Raw genomic sequence first — 11,035 nt, forward strand, 5'->3', positions numbered from 1 at the left:
TCCGCCTCGATTTCGCGATAATTTGTGCCGGTAAACTTGAGCCTCCGCAATAGCAGCCGCTGACCCTGGGGCGTTCGCTGCAACGTCGCGAAACTCCGCATCGCTAGCTGCCAACCCTGACTCCCGCCAAAACGTGGCAAGCCTCATCGGTGCTGCCCATGTTTGCTCGGCACAAATTTATGGCTCCTTGTTGTACATATGAGGCTGGAATGAAGAGCATGAGACGAGCTACATGAGTGCCAAGAGCACGAAATTTGGATCAAGCGGCTTTACGCTGATCTGCCATTTCTACTCTGCTGACAGTAAGGTCAAGATTAACTCCTCATACTCTTCGGTACGAATGCGGCGATCTTTGAGAGAAGATCATCCAGATCCATGGCCGCGTCGGAGTCTTCCTCCCTGTCTGCGCGACGCTTTGATGAAGTGTTCTTCCTGTTCGCCGTCGGCGGCCGCCTTGTCGTTGCTTTCTCGAACAGCCAGTCGACCTTCCGGCCTTCCTCGTTCTCGGCGGTTGGTTTGCGAGGCCCAGGGGGCTTCACAATGTTACCCGCAGATGTCACAACTTCCATCGCGGGCTCATCTTGTCTGATTGCTCTTCGACGTTTGTTTGGCACATCTGTGGCCTGCTCAATTGCCTTCTTTGCATGCACAGCCGCTGCAGGTTTCTTTGTCACGCGTCGCGAGGACTTGACTGTCGCGGCATCTGGTTTCAATGTAGTATGCTCTGTTGGTCTTGCGAAGCCTAAGGCGAAAGATTCGGGGTAGCAGTCCGGATTTCGCGAAGTAGGCTGCGTATCCTGATGTCCATCCTCTACTCTCGGTTCGGTTTGCTTCGTAATCTGTGCGTTGTTCACACTTGGCGCTTTGGCAGCCGCTGGAGCGCGTCGTATATGTCCAGCCAGAATCGATGCCTTTGCAGCGCGGTCAACATCTGCAGGGCTTATTCGCTGGTTTTCACGCGCGACCTTGGTGCCTTTGATCTGCTTTTCAGGTGACGGGGTCGGCGTGGCCATATTGGTATGCATTTCGGACAATGGCACACGCTGTTTGACGCGAGATCTCTGCTCGGGAATATTGACCGGCAACATCTCCGTTTCTTTGCTCGCAGGATCCGGGAGGACCTTTGAGCGAGACTTAATCCGCCGGGTGGGTTTCTTTTCTGCCTTCTCTGAAGGTACCACTCGTTGGGGGTCTTCGTCTAAACTGTGGCCTGGAGCGTGAACTGTCTTGACTGATGGTCCATTCCCACTGCCTTCGATCCTCGCGAGCGTGGCGCTGCCACTTCCCCTGACCGACTTCGAACAATCAAGCGAAACTGCAGATGCCGTGACTTTGTTTCGACCTCGCTTAGAGACTGTCTCCAAGCCGGGATCCCTCCGCTTCTTGTCGATAGGAGCTTCTTCCTCAATGAAGCCCTCGGATACCTTGCTCATAGCTGCGGTAGCTGCCTGTCTGCGAGGCCTTCGAGTTGGTTCCGAAGCCGCTTGCTCTGGCTCGTGATGCCCCTGGCATACTTTCTTGAGTTTCGGTAGCTCTCGTGCCCTGGCGACACTCGCCTCGAGTTCTACACTCGTTTCGACCTCTGCAGGAGACTCTAAAACAGCTGCCTGTGCTTTCCGTGGTCTGCCACGCTTCTTAGGCGGCGGCTTGACCTGCTTCACGGCAACGAGCGTCTCTGCTGCTCTCATATCTGGCACCACATCTCTGTGTCCCTCCAATGGAGTTGTGATTTTTGCTGACTCGGTTGACAAGGGCACGGTCACTCCAGAATCCGATGTCGCCTCTGGATCTTCAATGACCAGTCTTCTCGAAGGTCGGGCTCTTTTATTGGCAGGCTTCGATGGCTGTACTTCGATATGCTCCGGTGCCAGGGGAACGCCTATGTCGGATGCTTCATGCGTAGTAGCAGCCTTCTTCGGCCTCCCTCTCTTCTTCAATGTTATCGCCTGCTCCTGCTCCACTTCTATTGTTGGCTCAACCTGTACATCGTCATGTTGAGCGGTTGGTGGTGTCTTCTTTGGACGACCTCGCTTCCCCAGTGACTGCTTGGCTGCTAAGAAATTGTCATCTTGCTCCGCTGAGCTTCTCGTGAGGGAGGGTTGTGACCGTTCATCGTCTGAGAGCACCTCCAGCCGTCGTGGCTGCTTCCGTCTAGTCGCTGTTCGCCGGGTCGCTCTGTTCTCGCTAGGCTCAGAATCTTGCTGCGACTGGACTGTGGGCTTGTTAATGGCCTCTGTATCATTTGCAGGCGTGGACTTTCTTCGTTTGGCTGGTGGTTCCTCGTTATTTTGCTGCTCTGGTTGAAGTCCGAACGAGAAGCCAAAGCTGGTTGCGAGGTTACGCACACCGGCTCCTCGCTGACGGGCTAGATGCTTTTCTATTCTTTCCAGCTTAAATGGCGACCCTTGAGACATACTGCTAGCATGTTATGCTATTATGTGTCGGAAAGTGAGAGAGCATGTGTTTGTGCTGGTGTTATGAGTTCACTTCCTTATCGAGAAGTGTCTGGTGGAGCTTTATCGAGCCAATCGGCTCGCTACCAGCATTGGCTACCGTTTGCTCATGTGCAAGTCGCCAGCATCCTTCGATCGAGACCACAACCTACACACTCTCTACCACATTCACGATGGGCTGGTTTTGGGACTCGAATGCGAACGAACCGACCAATGATTCCTACAAGAAGCTCGACCCTGCTCTGCGCGACTTTCTAGACAAAGAGTCACCGCTGAAGTACGAAGATGTCAAAAGAAGAGAAACGCCCTCGAACGCACGACCCAGTGCATCATCACCGCCATCCACAGACGCCGCGCCGAACACATATCGATCGCAACTGGGTATAAGTACTATCGGAGCGGAGCAGGACCAGTCAGCTACAGTGCCACCAGAGAATCGGCCTGCAGTACCCGCAGAATCGTTGTTCCAGGACGGCAGATACGCGCACTTATGGAAGAACTATCGTCCACAGGCAGAGATCGAGGCTGCTGGACGATCGGACCAGGATCGGCTGGCAGATGTGGTCGAAGCATACAACGATCGTAAAGCAGAAATTGGGCGAGCAGCAATCGAGAATTGCGTGGACTATCAGCTTGCTGCGAAGGAGTGCTTCTCGAACGGTGGCTGGGCGAAGAAGATGACCATGTGTAGGGAGGAGAATAGAGCGTTCAACAGATGCTACACTATGCAAGGTCGCTTTCTGAAAGCGCTGGGATATCTGGCACAACAGCGCTCCGCGGAAGAAGAGGAGCGCATACAAATGCATGCGGACAAGCTATATCATGAGATGCTCGAGCGAGAACGGATCGCGAAAGAAGCGCAGGAACAGGGCCTCGAAGCTCCAGAAATGCCGCCTCTCATACAAGCCGAGGCAACCACTCAAGCGTTAGGACAGGACAGTGCATGGGCGCGAGCAAGGCAGAAGGCGGCAGAGCGGGGCATTCCCCAGACCCTGAGCTCGTATCCGCCGGAGAAGCAGGAAGAGATCAAGAGGAGGATCGAAGGGTTGCCCCAGGACCAGAAAGACCTTGAACTACAACTCATTGCAGCGGAAACCAGAGCTCAACTAGAGTATGCCGAGCAGGTCACCGAAAGGCTCGAAGAGGAGCGTGTCCACCGAGCGCAACGAAGAGAACGAGGCAAGGAGACTGCTGGAGATGCTATCAAGAGAATGTGGGGCTGGGACAAATGAAGGCGACTGTTGCAGTCAAGCCTCAATCTGAGCTGTACAGAACAAATCGATGGAAGAGCTTCAGCGGTTGTGTGACAAGATACCACGCAACACGCCGTCAGCATGATCGTACGCGAGCTGCATCATACGTTTTTGCTGCAAGCTGACCAGTCAAGACGTACATGACAGATACAGCGACTTTCACACTGGCTCTACAGCCCCGATAATGATGATCGCGCAACACAAGGCACCGTCATTGAAGTAAGGCTAGACGCGCTACAGAATGACTTGCATGAAATCGGCAAGCAGGGTTCATGTAAGCGAAAGCAACGGTCCGATATGCTTCGATCCTTCAACAACACCGAGTCCGTGCATTCAGTGAAACATGCCACCGACGACGTTGACTGCAATGGCACTGCTTACTTTACTTCCCGCGGCCTACAGTTTGTATGATGCGGCTGGCGCGCCTGCTTTGTGATTCGCGCTCTGCACATTTGGGTGGTCCATCAAGGTTCAGTCGGAAGTGGGTCGCTTCCACTTTTCTTACAATACCTTACCTTCCACATGTCGACTTTCGAGATCCTTCAAACAAACACAAACCCCAACGGCACGGACAGAAAACAGTATGACCGACTGCACGACTGGAAACGAATTCGATGGCCGACTTGGGGTGCGGATAAGCTCCATCGTCGTCATCTTCATCGGATCTGCTCTTGGCGCTCTCTTTCCAGTATGGGCAGCCAACCACAAAGGTGCTCATGTCCCGGAATGGACTTTCTTCGTTGCGAAATACTTCGGTTCGGGTGTTATCGTCGCGACAGCTTTCATACACGTAGGTGGACCCTATCCAGAGGTGTAGAAACAGAAACTAAGTGCAAACAGCTGCTTGCACCAGCGCACGAAGCCTTAACCAACGAATGTTTAACGGGCCCAATCACCGAGTACGACTGGGTTGAGGGCATCTGTCTAATCTCCATCTTCTTTCTGTTTATCGTCGAAGTCATGGTCATGCGCTTTGCCAAGTTCGGACATAGCCATAGTCATGATCACGGTCACGGTCACGATCCAGAGCATGGCAGACCCCTCGAAGCAGGTTCGTCCAGTCCAAAGGAAACGGACCAGCAGCCACAGAAGTACCAAGACAACCCGAGTAAGACCGAGTTGTCCGAAGGTGCAGCAGAGTCATCGGTAGGAGGCAACGATCAATGCCCTGTCGGCCCCTATGCTCCTGGTGATGACCACCTTTCACATGCTCGCGAACATGTTGATTCCCATGGAGAACCCAGCCGGACATTCGAGCCGGACTCTTACACTGCTCAGATGACTGCCCTTTTCATCCTAGAGTTCGGTATGTTTCCTGGTAGCAGCAACGATCTGATCCTGTCAATACTAACTCATGGCAGGCGTTGTGTTCCACTCCGTCTTCATCGGTCTCACCCTGGCTGTAGCGGGATCGGAGTTTATCACACTTTACGTCGTATTGGTGTTTCATCAGACCTTTGAAGGGCTGGCGTTGGGTTCTCGACTCGGAACGATGAAGTGGCCACGTTCGAAATGGTGGACACCCTACCTCATGGGCCTTGGCTACGCTGTGTCAACACCGATCGCGATTGCTATAGGCCTCGGTGTCCGCAAAAGCTTCAATCCAGAAGGTCAGACGGCGCTGATTGCAAATGGTATCTTTGACTCGGTCTGTCCTCAATCTCGCCATCCTGTTCCGACTCGAGCACTCGCTAACAGTCATCTCAGCTTAGTGCCGGCATCTTGATATATACCGGACTCGTGGAGCTCATGGCGCACGAGTTCATGTTCAGCTCGCATATGCAGAAAGCACCAATGGGCACCATACTTGCTGCAATCGGTTGGATGCTCCTCGGAGCGCTGCTCATGTCCATACTAGGAAAATGGGCATAGATGTTGTTGGCGCAATCTTCCTTACGGCCGTTGACCAGCGGTCACTGACATGAAAGACAAGGACAACGATTGTAACTACCATGTAGATACGATAGAAATAGATTATGCAATGGTGAAATACCGGATCGTCTGATGATATACATGCATGTCCTTGCCGCACGCGATCGGTGCCTTCCGCAATCCCACTGCTGGCATGTTGACGTGCGTCCGTGTCACTTAACCTTGTACACATGGTATCCTAGACTACAGCTTGTCAACGAACTCCTTGACGGTAAGGGTATCGCTGCTTAGTATTCTTGCAAGCATCGTCCGCGTGCTGGCCTGGGTAGGCCTGTCGTTCAGAACACCAGCCACAGCGTGGGGGCAGATTGAGTTCGGATGTCTTACATGCCTGACCCTCCTTTCACGCCTTCGATGTTAGGGTACGTAGGAGATAGCATTGTCATTGTGCTACCAGCCCGGGCATGGGCGGATCTTCGCCTGCTTAAAACCGGACAAAGACTGGTGACCCCACTCGGTGCGACCACTGCACCGGTGGCGTTGTTGATGGTATAAAATATGGGTAGGTGGGCGTGGTTACGAACATCATAGACGGAGAGCTCTTTGCACCATCAGGGAACTTCAGTCGACAATCAGGAAAAATCGACACGATGTCTCTTGGCTACCTTCCCGGCTTCCTTCACAGCCAATTCCTCGTGACGCCGCCGGTCCCGACTCAAGACTGCACTGGGAAGACTATTGTGATCACTGGAGCCAATACAGGTCTGGGGAAAGAGGCTGCGCGCCGTTATGTTAGGTTGAATTGTGAGAAGCTTGTTATTGCGTGTCGGAGCGTTGAGAAGGGCGAGGCTGCGAAGCAGGAGATCGAGAGTTCCACTGGAAGGAGAGGTGTCATCGAGGTCTGGCCAGTGGATCTTCAGAGCTACGACAGTGTCAAGGAGTTCTGCAAACGGGTGAAGACGCTGAAGAGACTGGATATTCTGGTTGAGAATGCGGGAGTCGCTACTGGGAAGTATTACAATGTTGGTGGGAATGAGAGCACGATCACGGTGAATGTCATTTCGACGTTCTTGATGGCGCTGTTGTTGTTGCCGAAGTTGCAGCAGGTATGGATATCGCTTCGAGCTGAAGATAAGCTACTGGGCTATCAAGGCACTGCGTAACAGCACGGCTAACACCCTTCCCCTCGAATAGACCGGCCGCCAATACAACACCATCCCAACCCTCACAATCGTCAGCTCGGAAGTCCACTTCTTCACCAGCGTAAGCCATCCCATCTCCCCATCCCTCTCCCACCACCCAATGACAACCCTTCCCAGTTCCCCGAACGCAAATCCGCTTCAATCCTCACCACCCTCAACACCGAATCCTCCGCCATAATGTCCGACCGTTACAACGTCAGCAAGCTTCTCGAAGTCCTAGTCTGCCGCGAGATCGCCCGTGAGCACTCCGCGGAGCAACTGGGCGTGACGTTGAACTTCGTCAATCCTGGGTGGTGCCATTCGGAGCTGATGCGGGAGGTGACGAATCCGTTTGTTAGATTGCTTAAAATGATTATGTGCAGAACGACGGAAGGTATGATAGCCTGTCAATCTTGCATCGCCTGAAGAAAGTCTAATGCTGTGTGTAGTTGGAAGCCGAACTTTGGTGCATGCGGGTTTGCAGGGAGTAGAGACTCAGTAAGTGGATGCATTTTATTCATTGCAGGGTGGAATGATGGGCTGACCTGAGTGTTCTAGTGGCAAGTTCATGTCCGACTCCAAGATCGCACATTGTGCGCCCTTGGTTGAGGGCCCAGAGGGACCTGAAGTGCAGAGGCGGGTGTGGACAGAGATCGCCGAGCAATTGAACCAGATCGAGCCAGGCATCACCAAAGTTCTCGATGCCCGGTAGAGAGGACACAGCTTCTCTTCTCTTTCACGGCAGTTCATGATCAAACAGATGTATTCTACCAGCTTGACTTAGGCGTTTCCAGCCTTTTTCAAATCAACACCAATCTACAACGAATCCTCAATCTTAATCATCTCCTCCATCTTCGCCCTGATATCCTTCTTCACCGCATCTGTCGGCGGCTCATACGGCCTCCTCGGCACCAGCTTCGCTTCCGCATCCTCAATACCCGCACTCCTCGCAGTCGTAACACTGACTGCAAACTTCGTATTCGCTATGCCCGCCTTACTGAAACTCTCCGCATTAGCAGCAATCCCATGAAGCTTCAACGCCTCCTCATGTTTCCCCTGTTTGTAAAGCTCATAAATATGCCTCACAGTCTTCGGGAAGATGTTAGCAAAAGCAGCAATGCACCCAGCACTCCCTACAGCCAGCCCCCCGATCAGGAAATCGGATTGGCCACCATAAGTCGCAAACTCTGAGGACTCAAAGGTCGACGCTAGACGAGTAATCTTGCCCACGCTCGCGCAGGTGAGCTTGGTTCCAACGATCTTGCCGGGGTACTTCTTTGCCAGGTCGACCATAACGTCCGAGTCGATGTCGATGCCGTTGCAGACTGCTGGGAAGTTGTAGATGACGATGGGTAGTGGGGACTTCTCTGCGACCTCGCTGTAGAAGGTATTGATGACTTTGGGCGTTGTCTGTTTCCCAAAGTACGCACAGGGCAGGACTAGAGCGTAGTTTGCTCCTGCTGCTGATGCGTCGGAGATGAATTCGAGGACTTGTTTGGTGGAGTGGCCTCCTACGCCGGCCTATTCACATCATGCATCAGCTATCATTCCGTCCATCCATCCCGTTGAGAGCTCTGTGATCATCGATACTCACCATAATAGGATACCCATCTCCGACAGCCTCCCTCGCCGTCTTCAACAACGCCGCCCTCTCATCTCTTGTGAGCATAAAGGTCTCCGCATTAGTTCCCAGAATCACAAGACCCGTCAAATGTTTGCTCATGTACTTGTAGTATTTCGCTTGGGAGGTGAGGTCCAGTTCATCGTTGTCGTAGAAGGTGACAGCTGGCGCCCAGATTCCGGCCGGTGGGACATTGCTGTGCGTTGATCCGTTCATCTTTGCTGTATTGCAAGGTTCAATGTTGTGGAAAGTGGAAAGTGGAAAGAGGTGATGTTATTAACACAGTCATATCATCAAGAAGTGAAGCGGCACCGGCTGCCGTCTTTCGGCAGGCACTTGCCCGACCTTGCCCGGATGCTGCTTCTCTTCGTTGGGGGGTAAAACTCGCTTACCTACTTCGTGTTATGTATGCATGGTGTGTTGGGTAAAGGTAAGCATATGCCAATGCTTGAGTGTACCAACATTGTGGGTTGGGAAAGGAAACAAAGGACAATGCCGTGGGCTTCCTGTGCAGAGAATTTGACGCTGAGACGTGACACGTGTGGTAGATCCAAAATACACGCTCAAACATTATTATCATGTACGCTGTTACTACCAACCTAATAACTCATCAGGGTCATATCTGGGGTCCTGCGCTCGTACAGTATTACCGTCTCGCCTCCTAGGGTATAAAGCTGATGGTAACTTTCCAAGAACTAAGAAAAATTATGCTGCGACACGCTCATCCTCGCGGCCACGAGCATCAACCGAAGCATCCTCCTCATCGTACTCGCCATCCTGGTGCTGCTGGGCTGGGATCCAAAGGCCTGACTCACGGTCCATGTTTGCGTCCTGGCCGGAGAGGTCGTGGCCAGAGGCGTTGTTACGGCGGCGCTGGGACAAGGTTCGTGCACGGGTAGAGAGGCTGGACTTGACAGCTGCGTTCTGCTCGACCCAGTTGGTGAGAGCGTCTTCGCAATCCTGGATGATGGCCTTGGATGCCTCGTAGCCATCGTAAGCATTGCGGGTCTCGCCGGGAGTGACTGGGGTGTCGTCAACAAGCTCGAGCAAGTGCTTGCCGAAGCCTGCAATGATGGCCATCTTCTCGCTGTGCTCGCGAAGAGCATCGAACTGGTACGTGAAAGCAGCCTTCAGCTTTTCGCGAGTGATGTTGGACAGCTGGGCCTCGGCAACGAGCGACTCGGCCTCAGCACGGACAAGCTCCTGCTCGAGCACGACAATCTTTGGGCTGTTGGGCTCCTTGTACTTGAGCTGAGCGATCTGGTCGGTGATCTTCTGCTTGCGGTCTCGGCTTGGCTGAACGGATGCCTCGATGTTGCGGATGCTCTTGATGGTGACTCTGTACTGGTCGTAGCGGTCGACGAACTGGTCTTCCAGCTCACCAATCTCGTAGATGAGCACACCGAGCTTGTCGGTGACATCGGAAACGTCGTCGTCGCAGCCCTCACCCCAGATCGACAATTGTTGCTGTGTGTGTTAGCTAGGTGCGCGCCATTGGATATCGCGTTTCTCATTACGTACTGCAACCTCCATGCGCTCTCTTCCGACCAGCTCCATGGAGCGCATGACGTTCTTCTCCATCTTCACCAGCTGCGAGAGCTTCTTCGCGAGGTCTGGGCCGAAGGCACCGACATGGACGGACTTTCGGAAGGTGTGGCCTGAAACCATGTCAGCGTTGATACTACGTGAGTCGGATGAGCGCGGCAGACACACCAATGCTGGCCTTTCCGAACAGACGGCCGCCCTTGGTCGACGACGACGGAGGCGGTGGGTTCTGGATCTGCGACGCAGTTGGCGCACGCGACTGGCGCATAGAGTATGTGCGATGCATGCTGGGCTAGACTGTGTGGGTGGTGGTCTGTGATGTGAGGTGTTGTTTGTTTGAATGATACTTTTTTGCTGTGGGGGCAGTGTTGTTTCAAGCAGGGAGTGTGGCCGTGAGGAGTGGCAGCAGAGGGCGAGTATATACAGCGCGGAAGGAGGAGATGCACTACTGACGATGAACCGTTCGGGAGCGCCGCGGTACGTCATATTTCCAAAAGACCGCTTTGAGGCCAGTGCGGCCCCTGTTCAATCGTCAAAGCATCAGACGCAACTCAGCACCACTCATTGTTGTCCAGGCTACCGGGCCTGTTCTAACATCTACCACAACACCGGACACGGCATCTTGCGGTCCAGCTCCTTCCCATTCGTCCACCCGACAGCTCTCATCTTGTTTCTCAATCAAGCTGTGCCCGTAGCGCGTGCAGCTGCACAACGCCGAATCTCCATAGCAACACAGACATTCCGCGCCAGCGACGTCAGACGCAAAGCTTATTCGCCCGGAAAGGAGACACGAGTTGGCTGAGGGCGGCAACGCGGTGGCTCGATCTTCGAAGCAGAAAGCAGTTACACGACTCATCATCATAAGTGCTTTCCTCGCGCTCCCGTAGTCAGCCTGACATCTTGTCATGAAGCATGTGAGTCACTCTGAGTCCGCGGGAAGCCTGTTGATGAGAGTGCAATGCTCAAGGACACGATTCAGGATATTTGTACATTAACGGTCGTGGCCCAAAGTCTACAAACTAAACGTACAGTCCCAGCAAGTGCATCAAGAACCACCTTCTGGACCATGTCTGTAACTCCTCAGGTCCGGGAAAGTACACTCCCCAATAG

At 53.4% G+C, this 11,035-nt stretch overlaps 6 protein-coding genes across 6 annotated transcripts; 3 read left to right on the top strand and 3 right to left on the bottom strand.

The window, feature by feature from the left end:
- Nucleotides 1–314: 314 nt before the first annotated feature.
- On the bottom strand, nucleotides 315–2,414 carry CLAFUR5_02030 (uncharacterized protein; the record flags this gene model as incomplete). Its single annotated transcript, XM_047901178.1, has 1 exon — nucleotides 315–2,414. The coding sequence occupies one exon, from the start codon at nucleotides 2,412–2,414 to the stop codon at nucleotides 315–317; it is 2,100 nt and encodes a 699-aa protein (XP_047755657.1).
- A 212-nt stretch (nucleotides 2,415–2,626) lies between these two features.
- CLAFUR5_02031 (uncharacterized protein) lies at nucleotides 2,627–3,685 on the top strand (the record flags this gene model as incomplete). Its single annotated transcript, XM_047901179.1, has 1 exon — nucleotides 2,627–3,685. The coding sequence occupies one exon, from the start codon at nucleotides 2,627–2,629 to the stop codon at nucleotides 3,683–3,685; it is 1,059 nt and encodes a 352-aa protein (XP_047755656.1).
- Nucleotides 3,686–4,289: 604 nt separating this feature from the next.
- CLAFUR5_02032 (Zinc-regulated transporter 2) lies at nucleotides 4,290–5,578 on the top strand (the record flags this gene model as incomplete). Its single annotated transcript, XM_047901180.1, has 4 exons — nucleotides 4,290–4,496; nucleotides 4,547–5,012; nucleotides 5,068–5,354; nucleotides 5,414–5,578. 4 exons carry the CDS (start codon nucleotides 4,290–4,292, stop codon nucleotides 5,576–5,578), a joined length of 1,125 nt encoding a protein of 374 aa, XP_047755659.1.
- Nucleotides 5,579–6,228: 650 nt separating this feature from the next.
- On the top strand, nucleotides 6,229–7,471 carry CLAFUR5_02033 (Short chain dehydrogenase atnD; the record flags this gene model as incomplete). Its single annotated transcript, XM_047901181.1, has 5 exons — nucleotides 6,229–6,684; nucleotides 6,773–6,841; nucleotides 6,898–7,153; nucleotides 7,209–7,257; nucleotides 7,318–7,471. 5 exons carry the CDS (start codon nucleotides 6,229–6,231, stop codon nucleotides 7,469–7,471), a joined length of 984 nt encoding a protein of 327 aa, XP_047755658.1.
- Nucleotides 7,472–7,575: 104 nt separating this feature from the next.
- Nucleotides 7,576–8,596, bottom strand: CLAFUR5_02034 (Putative 4-hydroxy-2-oxoglutarate aldolase, mitochondrial; the record flags this gene model as incomplete). Its single annotated transcript, XM_047901182.1, has 2 exons — nucleotides 7,576–8,280; nucleotides 8,354–8,596. The coding sequence occupies 2 exons, from the start codon at nucleotides 8,594–8,596 to the stop codon at nucleotides 7,576–7,578; spliced, it is 948 nt and encodes a 315-aa protein (XP_047755661.1).
- A 489-nt stretch (nucleotides 8,597–9,085) lies between these two features.
- CLAFUR5_02035 (Sphingolipid long chain base-responsive protein PIL1) lies at nucleotides 9,086–10,211 on the bottom strand (the record flags this gene model as incomplete). The annotated part of the gene is made up of 3 exons (XM_047901183.1): nucleotides 9,086–9,847; nucleotides 9,902–10,038; nucleotides 10,094–10,211. The coding sequence occupies 3 exons, from the start codon at nucleotides 10,209–10,211 to the stop codon at nucleotides 9,086–9,088; spliced, it is 1,017 nt and encodes a 338-aa protein (XP_047755660.1).
- Nucleotides 10,212–11,035: the final 824 nt, after the last annotated feature.

Source organism: Fulvia fulva, chromosome 1 (assembly GCF_020509005.1).
Source record: "Fulvia fulva chromosome 1, complete sequence".
NCBI classification, from domain to species: domain Eukaryota; kingdom Fungi; phylum Ascomycota; class Dothideomycetes; order Mycosphaerellales; family Mycosphaerellaceae; genus Fulvia; species Fulvia fulva.